The sequence below is a fragment of the Nomascus leucogenys genome, chromosome 22a (genome assembly GCF_006542625.1).
Source record: "Nomascus leucogenys isolate Asia chromosome 22a, Asia_NLE_v1, whole genome shotgun sequence".
NCBI lineage: Eukaryota > Metazoa > Chordata > Mammalia > Primates > Hylobatidae > Nomascus > Nomascus leucogenys.
The window spans coordinates 73,073,430-73,090,489 of NC_044402.1; the positions used below are offsets into that span (position 1 = coordinate 73,073,430).

A 17,060-nucleotide genomic window follows, 5' to 3' on the forward strand; every position below is an offset into this window, starting at 1 on the left:
GCCAAGCCTTCCTTGCCCTCCCCTCCAGCCCTTTCTGAAGGGGAGACGGCAAAGGTGAGCAAGCAACCGCCGGCAAGTTTCGACAGCTGCTGAGGAAGACTCATGGGTTTCTAAGGAAACAGAGAGGCAGCAGCCATTTTAGTGGCATTTGCTGTATGAAAAATATATAGACACCAGCATCCCCCTCCCCACTCCGCCTCGGCGCCTGCCCTCCCGCCCCGCCTCAGAGGCCCTGGGGTGAGGGTGGGACACCAGTCTCCGAGGGACGCAGCGGCCACCTGTCGCAGGTGGCCGGCCACCGGGGTCGCCACCCCCAGTGCCCCCCAGCAGCGGGACCGCGGGGTCCCCACCCCGGGGAGGAATCCCCACCCCCGGGCGCCGCAGTGCAGCGGCGGGCGGGCGGCTCGGCCCTCCCCGCGCCCGCGTCCCGCCCCCCGGGTCCCCTCCCTCTCCCCACCGCCCCAGGCCGCGGGAGCCCGCGGGGAGGGCGGGCCCGTCGCAGCCGCGCTGGTCGCCAGGCGGCCGGGAGGAGCGGGGTCCGCGCGGCGGGCGAGGTGGGGGCGGAGGCGCAGGCAGAGCGAGCGCGGGAGGTCGCCGCAGCCAGGGACACCGCGCGCCGCCGCTCAACATGGTCGCTGCGCACGCTGCCCATTCTTCCTCCTCCGCCGAGTGGATCGCCTGCCTGGATAAAAGGTAGCTTGGCCAGGGGCCGCAGCCGGGGGCCGAGCTCTGCGGCGCTACCCGGGCCCCGACATCGCCGCAGCCCCACACCTGGGCGCAGCGCGGCCGGGTTGCGGGTGGCCGGGGTCCCCGAGCGGGGGAAGGGGTTGAGGTCCTCGTCCGGGAGACAGGAGGACAAGGATCCCCGTCTGTCGTGGGGTGCCAGCGGCATGAGATTATTACACGTGGTGGAGAAAATGCAGCGCAGTAAGGGGAGAGAGCACCCACCTCTCCAACCCCCCGCCCCGCCGCGACTCCAGGCTCCGCTCCTGGGTGGGGGTTTATTTTCTCTTGGCATCACGGGACAGAAGAATCGATGCATACCCTTTCCGTCTATTCAGACCTTGAGGGGTATTAAGTTTTAAGGAGGGGTGGGGGCACCGGCAGGTGCAGAGTAACATTCTTTTTTTGTTCTCGAAAGCAAAGTGTGAGGGACCCAGTGGAGCTGTCGAGTCCCTTGCTGAAATTCACAGCTCTCTGCCCCCGCAGTCGCTCGCTCAAGGTCTGTGTTAGAGAAGGTCATTTGGGAGGCTGCTTTCGTCTTAATACCTGCTTCTCGGGAAAAGACCTTTACGCTAAAAAAAATTAAAACCATAAAGCATGTAACTCCCGACGACAGCTCTCTCTAAGGAGGATGTGTGTGTTAACAGTGGATTGCAGTTGTTTCCAGGCTCTGACAGCATAATTTTCTGTTTGTCCAGATTGCAGGTTTAGCAGTAAACATTACACAGTATGTTAGCAATTATAGCTTATTACCCTGATTAAAAGGTGATGCATCTGAACTTTTAAGAACTGATTAAGAAATCTTCCAGAGTGAACTGCCTCTGATTTTCGGAGTTTGATGCAGAAGGGCAATGATTCACGTCTTGCAGCTATCTGCATGACATCTCTATTTGCATTTGTGTGAAATATTTTGTGCTCTGCCATATTGAAAAATTTTCAATTAACAGATTCGTAACCAGATCAAACTTGAAAATCTTAAGTGTGACATGCTTTGCATACTCTATTATAGGCCTTTGTTGAAAAATATTAAGTAATTTGAGAAAAGCTAAATGTAGCTCATTTGAAAAGCTTAATATATCTGAGAAATAATCTTGACTTTCAGTTACCACTCAGTAGCAAGATTTTTTGGCAGGCAGTGCCCTATTTATGTCTAAAATGATATGTACTAATATTAGAAGAGTTGCATGCAATAAATAGTAAGAGAATTAAAGTAATGGTTAAATCACACAGGATTATGTAGAAGAACTAAGAGCATTTAAAGTATAGAGGTTGTTAATGTGATAAGTATCTAAATTTAATAGTTCAGGAAAAAGGAATTATATGGGATTCAAGGTCTTGCACTTAACCTATAAATAGTAGTGCTTCCTTATGAGCAAAATTTTTAGATAATAAATAACATATTTCTGTGTGTAGAAATGCATGGCATGGCATTTTTTGAACAGTCGGTAATTCACTGGAAACCAGTTAGTCAATAAGAAGTACTTATGGCAAAATCATAGAGCAATACTAACACAAGTGGGACATATTCGACTCTCTCTTTTCATAATGTGTATCTGCCCAAATGATTTTGCTTGAAATTGATTTTTTAGAGCGTGGTGCCCCCATTTAATGCCACCATTCATAATGGGAAAAAAAATCTAGGGGAAAAAAAAAACCCTTCACAGATACCGAGCCTAGCATCAGAAGAGTCAGATGAGTGGACAGATCAATAAGTTAAGGGTTTTAGGCACAGAGCTGTTACCAGTTCTGATATTGGACATGTCACTTTTACTTCCTTGAGTGTCTGAAAAATGAGGATAGGACTGTCAGGGATAAGTGGACAAATGGAAGAAGAAAAAAAGGTGAAATAGTTTGAAAACTGTGAGTGCCATGTAGGCTTTTTGTTTTATGGTATTAAGAGAACTTTGCATGTTCTGCAATGTTCATGCCAGAATTAATTCCTATGAGGAACAGTTTAGGGCAGCAATCTCATTGTATGAAGGCCGTGGGGGGACTTGTTTTGAAGTTGTGTTTTTACTTAGATTGTTTATTTATTTATTTATTTTTTTAGGAAAGGAGAAAGGTTGAGAGTGTTTATGGAAGTTGGCTAGGGAAGCCCCCTGAAACTCCTGTTTAGTGGAGACACTGCCCTCAATGTTTCTGAGAAATGCTATCTTGATCCTCTTTTCCAGGCACTGTGCTGGGCACTGGGGATGCAACAAAATATGAGAGTTGCTTATAGGCTTGGAGGGTAGGGGAGATTGGTGGTGGGACGGCTCTATAAACAGCTAACCACAATGCAATAGTAAGTGCTTTAATGGAAATGTATAAAGTGCTTTGGGAATGCAGATGAGAGAGTTATCGAGATGCTTCCATAGGTGTCCTGCCTAGACCTCAGAGGCTGAGAAAAATTTTACCAGGCAGAGAATAGGGAGGGCATGCCAGGGAGTGGTGTGGCGTATGAATATGCTAATTTCTTCCCAACCACAAATTCCTCTTGTGACCAAATCTAGAATATAGGAATGTATGCTCTATTTTTATAAAATCTTTTTTATTATGGACATTTTCAACCCTGCACAAAAAAGAAAGTACAATGAACCCCTGTGGGTTCACTTGGGAATATGATGCTGGGACCTTTTAACTGGGAAAAGGACATAACTGGGAAACATAGTTCAAATATATGCCTCATTCAAGTGACAACTGTTGTGGATGGCGAAAAAAAGAGAAACCCTGGGACTGGAAATAAAAAGAGAGTTAAAAGAGAAAGTCTGCAGTAGTAAAGAAGTATGCAATGAAATTTGAAGTGAAACAAACAAAACACAAGGAAAATAGAGCCTTAAAGTGTCTGTTAGGAATGCCTAGAAAGCTATCATAGACAGGACAATACTTGCAAGTGGGGAAGGGGGTTGCAAGTGTTGTAGATATGTAGATTAGATTAAAGAAAGAAAATCTATAGCTTTTTATGTATCAAGCATCCACCATCTTGGACTATGGTGGGACTGAGGAGATGAGGGTCTACAAATACTAATCTTAAAACCAGAAAGACAGGACATTGAACATTTGAATGGATAAACCAACATTGAAAAAAGTCTCAGCAGATGTATTGTTAGAGTACAACAAGCTCACCACTATCTCAGGGATCTTACCATTTTTTTCTGAGGGGATGGCAACTAGAACAAATTACATAGTTCCCACTATTTGGGACTTAAGATAGGTAAAATGTCCTTTTTTTTTTTTTTTAAGTGTGCTGACCATTGTTTAAGTTTTTTTGGTTTTGTTTTTGTTTTTTTGAGGTGGAGTCTCACTCTGTCACCCAGGCTGGAGTTCAACGGTGCAATCTTGACTCACTGCAACCTCCCCCTCCTGGTTTCAAGCAATGCTCGTGTCTCAGCCTCCCGAGTAGCTGGGATTACAGGCACACACCACCATGCCTGGCTAATTTTTGTATTTTTATAGAGACAGGGTTTCACCATGTTGGCCAGGCTGGTCTTGAACTCCTGACCTCAGCTGATCCACTCACCTTGGCCTCCCAAAGTGCTGGGAATACAGGTGTGAGCCACCACACCCGGCCCATTGTTTAATTTTAATGAAAATATTTTTCCCGTAAGATTTTAAATTTGCCAACTGTGAACTTAAGATCCACTTATAAGTCCTAGTTCTCAGGGTTGGTAAAGGAGTATTATGAAGGGACAGGGACCATACACATTCATGTAGTATAGCGACTCATTGCTGGCATTCATCATGATGGGGCAGGGATTGACAAACTATGGCCCATGGGCCAGATCTGACAGCTTTCCCGTATGTCTCGTGGGCTAAGAATGGTTTTCACATTCCTGAATGGTTGGAAATAAATCAAAAGAAGAGTAGTATTTTGTGACCCATGAAATTTAGATGAAATTCAAATTTCAGTGTCTATAAACAAAGTTTTATTGGAACATAGCCATGCTCATTTGGTTACATATTGTCTACAGCTGCTTTCCCGCTGCAGTGGCAGAGTTGAGTAGCTGCAATGGAGACTGTGGGCCCACAGAGCTTGAAATATTTACTATGTGGACCTTTACAGAAAAAGTTTGCCATCTTTTGTTATAGATGAAAGAACCTATCTAAGTGATTGACAGTGAAACCGCTGGAGATGAAAGAAATTGTCTTCATTTGGAAAGGAGTTCACAGTGTTTGGTTTCTTGTTCTTTAATTAGAAGTGTAGGTTGGAGAAAGGTTCTCAACTGATTGGCTTACTTGAGGAACACTGGCTGTCACGGCCAAAGCAGATGATGAAGTTAACATGGTTATTCAAAAGGTTGTGATCTTTGAAAGGCGGCAGATGAATTTTTTTTAAGTATTCATGTTTCAGTTTAAAAATACTCCATGGACAGTTTCCATCTGACTTGCCCCCAAATAGATGTTATGTTACCTATTTTGATTAGGTTGAATGCGAGTGAAAGAAATCAAGGAACAAATTTGTTAAGAACCAAAATGCTTTGTAGCACACATGGTGAGAGAAGATGACTCAGATATCAAAGAAGCATCAGACATGGGTCCACCCTTGAGAAATACAGAGGATCAAAGAAGCACACAGAACAGACGGGGGGTCCCTGGAGGAGGCTGGTATCTACTAGCCAGGTCCCAAGGGATGACATTACCCCGGTACATCCTCCAGGGCTCAGGCTGGTCTTGCAATCTCAGAATCCTGACTTGTTAGCACATCAAAAATTAATGTATCTTTCAGCGACAGATACACAGGTACCAGACTCTCAGAGACTCTAAAAGCCAGAAAGACAGTTTATTAATTGGACAATAAGATCTGTCACATCAGAGAAGTGGACACTCACATCCTTTGGCTAATGTATTCTTCCTCTAAGTAAGCCATATGGGAAATCCAATTATTCTCAGAAGTCCGTTTTCTGCATTTACAATGAGAAGCCAAGCTGCCAGGAGGTCAGGACGCTTACATCTTCTGGCCTGTGCAAGAGTACATCCTCTTCCTAGAGCAACAGAGCCTGGGAATTGGATGATAATGAGAAGGCAGTTCTGGGAATTGTCCAGGACAGCGTGGCTGCCACCTTTTCCAGTCAGATCACCATTACCTGTGCTCTCACAGCACACTTTGGTCCCACTCTGTAATAACAGAGCACAAGTCTGACTCCATTGTAATGGCTTGCTTACTTCTCTTTTCACATCACTTGACTTTAGTCCCTATATTTTATTCATCATTTTATCTTCAGCTTCAGTGCAGTGCCCTGACTAGAGAAGGTGCTAATGGGCCCAGGGCAAGATGGCCACAGGCATCCTTCTCCTCAGGGATGATGGCCTCTGTAACCCTCTAGGAAGGCCCTGGCACTGGGCCCTTTGCTGGGGAAGGGCATGGGTGACACCGTCCACATCTGCCTCTGTTGCTTCTTCTATGTTTTTTGGCTAATGTGAATACTTTTTAAAAAATGACACTGCATAGCTCTAATCTAATCTATTCTTCCTCCTTAAATCCTCACCCACCTTTAAAAAAAAAAAAACTAACATCTTGTTATTATGGAAAAAATCAAAATATACAAAAAGAAGAAATAGCAGTATGATTCTTAATTCTTTTTGTTTGTGTGTGTGTGTGTTTTTAGACAGGGTCACTCTGTCACCCAGGCTGGAAGGCAGTGTTTTGATCACAGCTCACTGCATCCTTGACCTCCTGGGTTCAAATGATCCTCCTGCCTCAGCTTCCTGAGTAGCTGGGACCACAGATGTGTGTCTCCATCCCTGGCTAATTTTAAAAATTTTTTATAGAGATGGAGTCTCCCTATGTTGCCCAGGCTGGTCTCAAACTGCTGGGCTGAAGTGATCTTCCCACCTTGGCCTCCCAAAGTGCTGGGACTATAGGCTTAAGCCACTGTGCCCAGCCAGTATGATCTTCTGTGCCACCCCTTCCCCTGCTCCAACATCATCATAGCCAACCTTGTTTTGTTTATACCCCCATGCACTCCCCACTCCCCCCAGGATTATTTTCAAGCAAATCCCACATATTTCATCTGTAAATATTTTAGTATATGTCTCTAAAAGGTAGTGACTTTTTATAAAGTAAACAATACCGCACACATTAAACAACTTGACATTAGTTCTCTAATATAATCAATTATTCAGTCAGTGTTCAAATGTCCCCATTTACCTCATAACTTTCTTTTTTGCAGTGTGTTTGTATCAAGAGCCAAATAAGTTGCATTTAGTTGATATGTCTATAGGTCTGGGTTCTCTCTTTCTCTCTTTTTCTTCCTTGTAATACATTTCTTGAAGAAACTGGGTTGTTGTTTTTTTCAGTCTGAATTTTCATTGTACCTCCATGCAGTTTTTTAAAACATGTTCCTTTGTCCCCTGTATTTCCTGTAAATTGGTATTTGGGTCTAGAGTTTGACTTTTTGGTAAGAATGCATCACAGAAGTGTTGTATATTTCCATAATGAGGTATATAATGTCAAGTGATCTCTTTTCATAATGTTAGCAATATATTGTTTTTAAAGTTTAATGCTTGGGAACTATCTATTTGCAATTTATTGAGAGACATTTCACTGTGGCCTCAAATACATGGGAGCATATGACATATATATTTGGAGTAATTTGAGAACAATACAACCTCATATGTAATTAGGGTTAAATTCTGTCGTGCTGATTTTACTTGCTTTAATCTATTAGGAAAGTTTAGCCAGACCTGGACTCCCTCAGGCTGGGGATACATGTAGGATTGGTGTGTTCAGTCCACACCCTTGACCCTGCTGCCTGGTCTCCTGCAGGCAGCTTGGGAGCTGGAAAGAGTCTTCAGAGGAAAAGTGGTGCTTAGCAAAGCAAATCCAGCCTCTTTGTCTTAGTTGGAGTTCTCTCAAATGGATTTCTGGCCCCACCCGTGAGGGTGGGACTGGCAGATACCTTGTGTTGGAATTTCCCATGAGCTTAGAAGATTTTATGGCCCTCTCATCGTAGCTGCTTATTGTCCTGTAACACCTCCTCACCCCCCATGCAGCTAGTTTTTCTTCAGTCAGAATAAAACCACCTTTGTGCATCCTCAACAGTGGTCAATGAGAGTGGGTTTTTCCTCCAGTACTTTCACGTCACAGATGAGGGAGAGACTGCCCTAGGAGTACTGAGAGACTGAGGAAAGAGAAAGAGGATGGAAAGAACTGGGTGGGGAGGGAGACAGCAAGAGATCCAGCTGAACATCTGACAGAAAACAATCTGGCTGACGAGCAGAGGCGGACAGTCCTGGCGTGTTGACTCAGCTGCATCCGTGTGCACCCGCTTGCTTCCCCTGCCCCAGAAGAAAAACAAAGTGCTGCCACTACTCTCTTTTCTCTCCATGCCAGCTCTTTCTTGGTGCACCTGTTTCCTTTGCTGTAACTGCACAGATTCCTTAAACTCTGTATCTGTGGCTTATCTTCTAGACCAGATGTATTTTTGTCTGTCTGTTGGATATTCCCACATGAATAACCCATTAATATTTTGTGGGGCAGACATTGTTTTCCTTCACCTACCTCTGCTATAGAGGCTGGAAAAACAGCATACTTATTTTCCCAATCTCCCTTCAGGTGAGGTGTCTATGTGACACTGTCTGGCCAATGAGACATAGCAGAAGTCTACAGGAGGCTTCCAGGGAAGCTCTTGCTTTACCCATGTATTTAATTCCCCTTTCCTCTCTTCTTTCTGCCTGGACTTACTACCCGAGGCCTGGGCCTGTGGCAGCCATCTTGTAATCCCAGGAGCAAGTGCCCAGAGAAACACAGAGCCCCCAGTTCTGACTTTGTCCACTTGCTGAACCCAGGTCAGTAGTTACCCACCTTCAGATTTTTGTTTTGTGAAGAAAAAAAGCCCTGTTTCTCTAAAGCATGCTTTGTTTGGTGTTCTATCATTCGCCATCAAAATGATCTCTAACCTAACAGATTGATACTTGTCTAAAGTTGACCTCATCTTTTTTAGCCCTGCTCCCCATTAGTTTCTCCTTCTTGCTTTACTATTTTATGTATGATGTCATGACTGCCTCATTCTCAGAACTTTGAAGTTATCTGCATTTTCCCTTTCCTATGTCCTTTTCCACATCTAACCAGTCACTAATTGTCTTGACTTTTATATTCCACTTTTATTTCAGGGCCTCAGCATCTGGATCTCCCCGTTTTCTGTTTCCAGTCTGGAAAACATGATATAGTCAAATCAGCTTTGTCTTAGGATCAGCCAGACCTGGATTCAAATTCTGTCACCTCTACCCTCTAGCTATGTGATCTTGGCCAAGTTATTAATCTTTCTGAATCTCTGTTTTCACATCTTCAAATGAGATTCCCAATGCCTACAGTAATGGCCATGTTGAGGTGTGTGAGCTAATGCAAACATTGCATGGTCATCTCTAGAGAGAAAGTGTGGTGTAGAGGTTAAAAATTTAGGAGTCAGACTATATAGGCTCAAACCCCAGTTTTAATTTTATTGATGGTGTAATTTTGGGCAAGTTATTTGGTTCTAGTAGTTACTTTATAGATTCATTGGGATTTTCCCTGTAGACAATCTTGAATGTGAATACTGGCAGTTTTACTTATTCTTTCTGATTTTTATGTCTTCTATTATTTATTTTTCTTGCCTTATTGCATTTGCCAGGAATGCCAGGACAAATTGAATAGAAGGGGTGAGAATGGATGCTCTTGTTTTGGTTATGATCTTATAAAAAATAGTTTGCTATTTTGCCACATTACTTGTCTTTCATGTAGTTTTTTTTTTTTTTTAGCAAATTCCCTTTTCTGAAATTATTGAGATGATTATATTATTTTTCTCTTTTATTCTGTAAATATAGTGAATTTACATTGACTGAGTTTCAAATGTTAAGCCAACCTTGCCTTCCTAGAATAGATACTACTTTGTCAACATGCATTATACTTCTTATATATTACTTTATTCAACTTACTAATATTTTGTTAATGCTACTTTCATGTCAATTCATGAGGGATATTAGCCTATAACTTTCTTTTCTTATTTTAGTATCAGGATTATTCTGGCTTCATCAAATGAATTAAGAAACATTTCCTTTTTTTCCTATTTTTTTCTCTCTATTTTTAAATGAACTTATATAAGATCAATGCTATTTATTTTACAAATGTCTTATAGATATCATCTGGGCCAGGAGTTTTCTATATGAAAAGCTTTTTAGTGACAAATTCAAACTCTGTAATAGAGGACTATTCAGATTTTCTTTTCTTTTCATGTCAGTTTTTATAGTTATTTCAAGGAGTTTGTCCATTTCATCTGAGTTATCAAATTTATTGACATAGAGTTGTTCCTAGTATTCCTTATAATCCTTTTAATGCCATTAGGATATGTAGTGTTGTTCTGTCCTTTGTATCCCATATTGGTAATTTGTGTCTTTTTTTTTTTTAAATTCATTCTTACTAGGAGCTTCCCAATTTTGTTAATATTTTAAAAAACCAACTTTTAGTTGATTTACTCTGTTCCTTGAGAAATTTATTGATTTTTGTTCATTGTTTTTTTCCTTTTTTCTCCTTACTTTGGGTTTAACTTATTCTTTTTCTGGCTTCTTTAAGTGGAAACTTAGTTGGTTAATTTTAACCTTTCTTCTTTACTAATATAGGCATTTCAGCTGCAATTTCTCATTTTCAACACAAAGAAGGAAACACAGGTATTTTTTTATTCAGTATTTGTAAATTTAAACTATTTCTGCTGGAGAAGAACAATTAATCAAGCTGATACTGGGACCTCTTGGCTCCCTCAGCCTCAAGAAGATACTTTGCAATGTGGTGAACAATATCCTCAACAACATTCCAACAGTGATTCAGCAATGAGTTTCACAGGCTCTTTCAATACAGCATAATTCTAAAGAAACATTAAGAGAGTAATTCTGCGAGGGGGCCGATATAATATACAGTTTTCTGGTGATCTGATTTAATCCGAGGAAAGATTTTAGTATATTTTAGAAATAGATGGATTGTGTTTCTTACTGGAAATCCACTATAAATATTATTTTTTCACATTTGAGCCATTAATAATGATTATGGTTGAGTTGGCAATGACTCTGAAGTAATATTTTCCAATAGATACCTGGAATCATTCTATTCTGTGCTGATGGCTGAATGAAGAGTAATAACACTGGTGTCAGCCAAACTGGGGGAAAATTACGTTCTTGTTTGGCTATCATTTCACCTTTATATTCCATTGCTTTATTTCATTTCATGTATCATTTGGTAGTCAAACAAGAATGTGTGCCTTAATGGTGGTCCATCTCTTCTCTGTGAGGATGTGGGGGCAAGGGTGTATTCTCAAGGAGGAATATTGGTGCCACTCTAACAAATAGACAAATGGTGGTCAAGAGCCCACAGGTAATGCTACAGAACATAGCCCCTCTAATTGCAACTGTGGAAACCAAGGGACATATGTTAATTGCACTGGAGTAATCTTAAAATGCTTATCCGTGAGTGAAATAATTTTCTAAAAACACTTTTATTGAATAAAATTGATTGTACAATGTAAGCATATCAAAATGGATGACTTGCTGTATAGAAATATTACTTTTAAAAAAAATTTTTTTTGAGACAGAGTCTTACTCTGTCACCCAGGCTGGAGTGCAGTGGCATGATATCAGCTCACTGCAAACGCCGCCTCCTGGGTTCAAGCGATTCTCCTGCCCCAGCCTCCCTAGTAGCTGGGATTATAGATGTCTGCCACCGTGCCTGGCTAATTTTTGTATTTTTAGTAGAGACAGGGTTTCACCATGTTGGCCAGACTGGTCTTGAACTCCTGACCTCAGGTGATCCGCCCACCTCGGCCTCCCAAAGTGCTGGGATTACAGGCTTGAGCCACTGTGCCTGGCCAGAAATATTACTTATAAATTGGTGAAAAGTTCAAGAAACCCCCGCCTTAATTAAGTGGAGAAATAATTTTTATAGGCCCTTAGAAAAGACTTAATAGTTGAGATGTTGAAAACAAATAGAAAAGATCTTTGCTGGGAAGCAGATATTACTCACAACTTAGTAATTTGATTCTTGGTATTTTGTGAAATTTCAATTCTATTTAAACCCCAGATGAAGAACTTAATGTTTTCCCTTTTGTTTGGGGCAGCGTTAGAATAGCCTTATTCTTCTAGTCATTAATTTTTCATCTTCACTGAGGCACAGTTGACAAGTAAAAACTGCATATCTTTAAGATGTATGACTTGTTGCTTTGGTGTATGTATACATTGTGAAATAATTGCCACAATCAAGCCAATTAACATATTCATCACCTCATATAGTTACCTAGTATGTGTGTGTGGTGAGAACACTTAAGATCTACTCTCTTAGCAAATTGCAAGTTTGAAATACAGTATTGTTAACTATGTTCACATTGTTGTATATTAGATCTCCTGAACGTATTCATCTTTTAATTTTAATTTTAATTTTATTTTTTGAGATAGGGTCTCACTCTGTCACCCAGGCTAGAAGTGCAATGGCACAATCATAGCTAAGTGTAGCTTTGAATTCCTGGGCTCAAGCGATCCTTCTGCCTTGGCTTCCCAAGTAGCTGGGACTATAGGCACCTACCACCATGCCTGGAAAATTTTTTATTTTTGGTAGAGACGTTGTCTTGCTGTGTTGCCCAGGCTGCTCAAACCCCTGGGCTTAAGCAGTCCTCCTACCTTGGCCTCCCAAAGTGCTGGGATTACAGGCAGGAGCCACTGTGTCCAGCCCAGAATTTATTTGTCTCCCATAACTGAAACTTTGTACCCCTTGACTAATATCTCCCCATTTCCTCCTCCCTTCAGCTCCCGGCAACCATCTTCTACTCTCTGTTTCTAGGAGTTTGAATATTTTAGATTCTATATGTAAATAAGATCATGCAGTATTTGTCTTTCTGTGCCTGGTTTATTTCACTTAGCGTACTGTCCTTTAGGTTCATCCATGTTGTCGCAAATACCAGGGTTTCCTTTATTTTTAAGACTCAGTAATATAATAATATTCATTGTGTATATATAATATACACCATGTTTTCTTTTTCCATTAATCTGTCAACAGACATTTAGGTTGTTTTCTTATCTTGGTTATTGTGAATAATGCTGCAATAAACAGAGAAATGCAGATATCTCTTCAAGATACTCATTTCATTTCCTTTGAATATGTACCCAGACATGGGCTTGCTACATCGTAAAGTAGTTCTAATCTTAATTTTGAGGAACCTCCATAAGTTTTCAATAACATATTAATTTACATTCTGTATTAGTCTGTTTTCATGCTGCTGAGAAAGACATACCTGAGACGGGGTAATTTATGAAGAAAAAGAGGTTTAATGGACTCATAGTTCCATGTGTCTGGGGAGGCCTTATAATCATGGCAGAAGGTAAAAGGCATGTCTTAACATTAGTGGCAGGCAAGAGAGAGAATGAGAACCAAGCAAAAGGGGTTTCCCTTTATAATACCATCAGATCTCATGAGACTTATCCACTACCACAAGAACAGAATTGGGGAAGCTGCCCCATGATTCAATTATCTCCCACCGGCTCACCTCCCACAACACAAGGGAATTATGGGAGCTACAATTCAAGATAGATTTGGGTGGGGACACAGCCAAACCATATCATTCTGCCCCAGCCCCTCCCAAATCTCATGTCCGCACATTTCAAAATCAATCATGTCTTCCCAACTGTTCCCCAGTCTTAACTCATTTCAGTATTAACTGAAAAGTCCACAGTCCAAAGTCTCATCTGAGACAAGGCAAGTCCCTTCTGCCTATGAGGCTGTAAAATCAAAAGCAAGTTAGTTACTTCCTAGATACAATGGGGTTACAGGTATTGGGTAAATACTGCCTTTCCGAATGGGAGAAATTGACCAAAACAAAGGAGCCACAGGCTGCATGCAAGTCCAAAATCCAGTGGGGCAGTCAAATCTTAAGACTCCAAAATGATCTCCGTTGACTCCACATCTCACATCCAGGTCACACTGATGCAAGAGGTGGGTCCCCATGGTCTTGGGCAGCCTGGCCCCTGTGGCTTTGCAGGGTACAGCCTCCTTTCCGGCTGCCTTCAGGGGCTGATGTTGAGTGTCTATGGCTTTTCCAGGCACATAGTGCAAGCTGTTGGTGGATCTACCATTCTGGGGTTTGGAGGACAGTGGCCCTTTTCCCACAGCTCTGCTAGGCAGTCACCCAGTAGCGACTCTGAATGGCGGCTTCAATCCCACATTTCCCTTCTGCACTGCCCTAGCAGGGGTTCTCCATGAGGGCCCTGCTCCTGCAGCAAGCTTCTGCCTGGACATCCAGGCATTTCCATACATCCTCCAAAATCTGGGAGGAAGTTTCCAAACCTCAGTTCTTGACTTCTGTGCACCTGCAGGCTCAACACCATGTGGAAGCTGCCAAGGCTGGGGGCTTGCACCCTCTGAAGCTTTGGCCTAAGCTGTACTTTGGCCCCTTTTAGCCATGGATAGAGCAGCTGGGACAGCTGGGAAGAAGGGCACCAAGTCCCTACGCCGCACACAGCAGGGGGTCCCTGGGCCCAGCCCACGAAACCACTTTTTCCTCCTAGGCCTCCAGGCCATTGATGGGAGAGGCTGCTGCAAAGGTCTCTGACATGCCCTGGAGACGTTTTCTCCATTGTCTTGCTGATTAACATTTGGCTTCTCATTACTTATGCAAATTTCTGCAGCCAGCTTGAATTTCTCCTCAGAAAATGGGCTTTTCTTTTCTATTGCATCATCAGGCTGCGAATTTCCCGAACTTCTATGCTCTGTTTCCCTTTTAAAACTGAATGCTTTTAATCCCCCCAAGTCACTTCTTGAATGCTTTGCCACTTTGAAATTTCTTCTGCTAGATACCCTAAATCATCTCCCTCAAATTCAAAGTTCCACAAATCTCTAGGGCAGGGGCAAAATGCTGCCAGTTTCTTTGCTAAAACATAGCAAGAGTCACCTTTACTCCAGTTCCCAACAAGTTTCTCGTCTCCTTCTGAGACCACATCAGCCTGGATTTCATTGTCTATATCATTATCAACATTTTGGTCAAAGCCATTCAACAAGTTTCTAGGGAGTTCCAAACTTTCCCACATTTTTCTGTCTTCTTCTGAGCCCTGCAAACTGTTCCAACTTCTGCCTGTTACCCAGTTCCAAAGTCGCTTCCACATTTTCAGGTATCTTTTCAGCAGCACCCCACTCTCCTGGTACCAATTTACTGTATTAGTCTGTTTTTATGCTGCTGGTAAAGACATATCCGAGACTGGATAATTTATAAAGAAAAAACGGTTTAATGGACTCACAATTCCACGTGGCTGGGGAGGCCTCACAATCACGGCAGAAGGTGAAAGGCACCTCTTATATTGGCGGCAGGCAAGAGAGAGAATTAGAACCAAGCAAAAGGGTTTTTTTTCCCTTTATAAAACCATCAGATCTTGTGAGACTTATCCACTACCATGAGAACTGTATGGGGGAAACTGCTCCCATGATTCAATTATCTCCTGCCAGGTCCCCTCCCACAACACATGGGGATTATGGGAGCTACAATTCAAGATGAGATTTGGGTGAGGACACAGCCAGACCGTATCACACTCCCACCAACAGTGCACAGAGGTTCCCTTTTCTCCATGTCCTCAATGACACTTGTTATTTTATGTCTTTCTGGTAATAGCCATTCTAACAGGTGTGACATTGTTTTTCATTGTAGTTTTGATTTGCATTTCTCTCATGATTAGTAATGTTGAGCAACTTTTCATACACCTGTTGGCCATTTGTTTGTCTTCTTTGGAAAAATGTCTATTCAGGTGTTTTGCCCATTAAAAAAGTCAGATTACTTGTTTTTTTGGTACCAAATTGTATGAGTTCCTTATGTATTTTGAATATTTACCCTTTATCAGATATATCATTTGCAAATATTTTCTCCCATTTTATAGGTTGAATTTTTTATTGTATTGATTGTTTGCTTTGCTGTGCAGTCATTATTTATTGGACAAGTTACAGCAAAAGCTGGGTTCTTAAGTTTTACATGTTTTCTTTATCAACTCCTTAAAGAAACTTGGAATATAGAAAAGTTCCATATTCAGCGTCCCTTGCCATTCCTTTTGTCACTCTTCCACCTGCCTCATACTGTCTTCCATCTTCCCCCACCCAAATGTGTTGTAGGAAAAGGATCTGATTGTAGTAATTTACTTTCCCACTGTCATTCACTCATTCATTTAGAGATTTTACTACCTGCTTACCATGTGCCAGTCACTCTTGCTGGGTATACATTAGTGAGAAAAACTGTCAAAGGCCCTGACTTCACGAATTGAAATACTAGGTGGGAAGACATTCACTCATTCAGTCAGTCTTCAAAAAACGATTTATTGGGTACCTAGTATGTGCTAGATGCTGTTCTAGCTGGTAAGGAATACAGTGGTGACAGAATAGGAGAAGTTAGATGGTAATAAATGCTATGAAGCCAAAGGTAAGAGAATATGGAGGTAGAGGAACAGACGGTAAACAAATACAGACAAAACTGTACTACTGTGTCAGGCAGTGATAAGAGCAGTGAAGGAAAATCAAGGAGAGAAAAGGGGAAGAGACTGAGGGGTAGTGTTATTTTAGAGAGGGTGGTCAGAGAGGTCTTTCTGTAGAAGTGATATTTGACCAAAGACCTTGAATGAACTAAGAGGTCACCTAGTTAGAATTTAGATCAGTGTAATCCAGACTTTACTAAATAGGTGAATGAGGTATTTTAGAGAGCAGAGGTCAGGCTAGTTAGTGCCTGTGGTGCAAACACAGGCTGAATCAATGCAGCACTGCCCTTTCGTTTGGTAACAAGGCCTTTTTTTGGGAAAGTACCCATAGACTACTAACTGCTTTCGTTGATGTAATAGACAAGTAGCTTCACAAAACAATGGAAGGAAAAAATGAAGTCTTTCTGGAATTTTGGTTTATCCTTTAAATGTTGTTATGACTGAAAGATGTGAAAAATATGTTTCACTTTAGTTTTTTCTGATAATGATTTTCAGGAAAAAGAAAGCTACACCTAGAGAACTGATAAGTACCATTCAGACCAGGAAAGGTACTATCGTTTAAATGGGGTTGTAAAGATACTGTTTGCTTGCTTTTAATCATGGATGCTGATGATTACAGCATGGTGGTATCCTCATTCCCATCCTACCCATGGAATTTTGGTTTTCATATTTAACTAGTTTAGTTTCACCAGTGATGAATTTGTCTGGTACCTCTGTTGGATCAGTGTCTTAGCCAGGCCTCGAAGGCAAATGTGCTAGAGCAGGAAAGCAGTCCTGGATACCTAGAAATTCCAACAATTTCTCGTTTGAAGGATTTCTTTGCTGTTATTCCACCATCTGCCTTTTGATAATGCTTTTGTATTGAATTTTTATCATATTTTATTCATAGATGAATTCAGTGA

At 41.8% G+C, this 17,060-nt stretch overlaps 1 protein-coding gene across 2 annotated transcripts in view; it reads left to right on the plus strand.

Annotated features, from left to right (window-relative positions):
* Positions 1–441: 441 nt before the first annotated feature.
* RAPGEF4 (Rap guanine nucleotide exchange factor 4) overlaps positions 442–17,060 on the plus strand; it is a 331,431-nt gene continuing 314,812 nt past the window's right edge. For both annotated transcript variants that reach the window (XM_030803682.1, XM_030803683.1), the window contains exon 1: positions 442–693. In XM_030803682.1, coding sequence (XP_030659542.1) covers positions 629–693 — 65 coding nt within the window. In that variant the 5' untranslated portion in view covers positions 442–628. The remainder of the gene's footprint in view (positions 694–17,060) is intronic.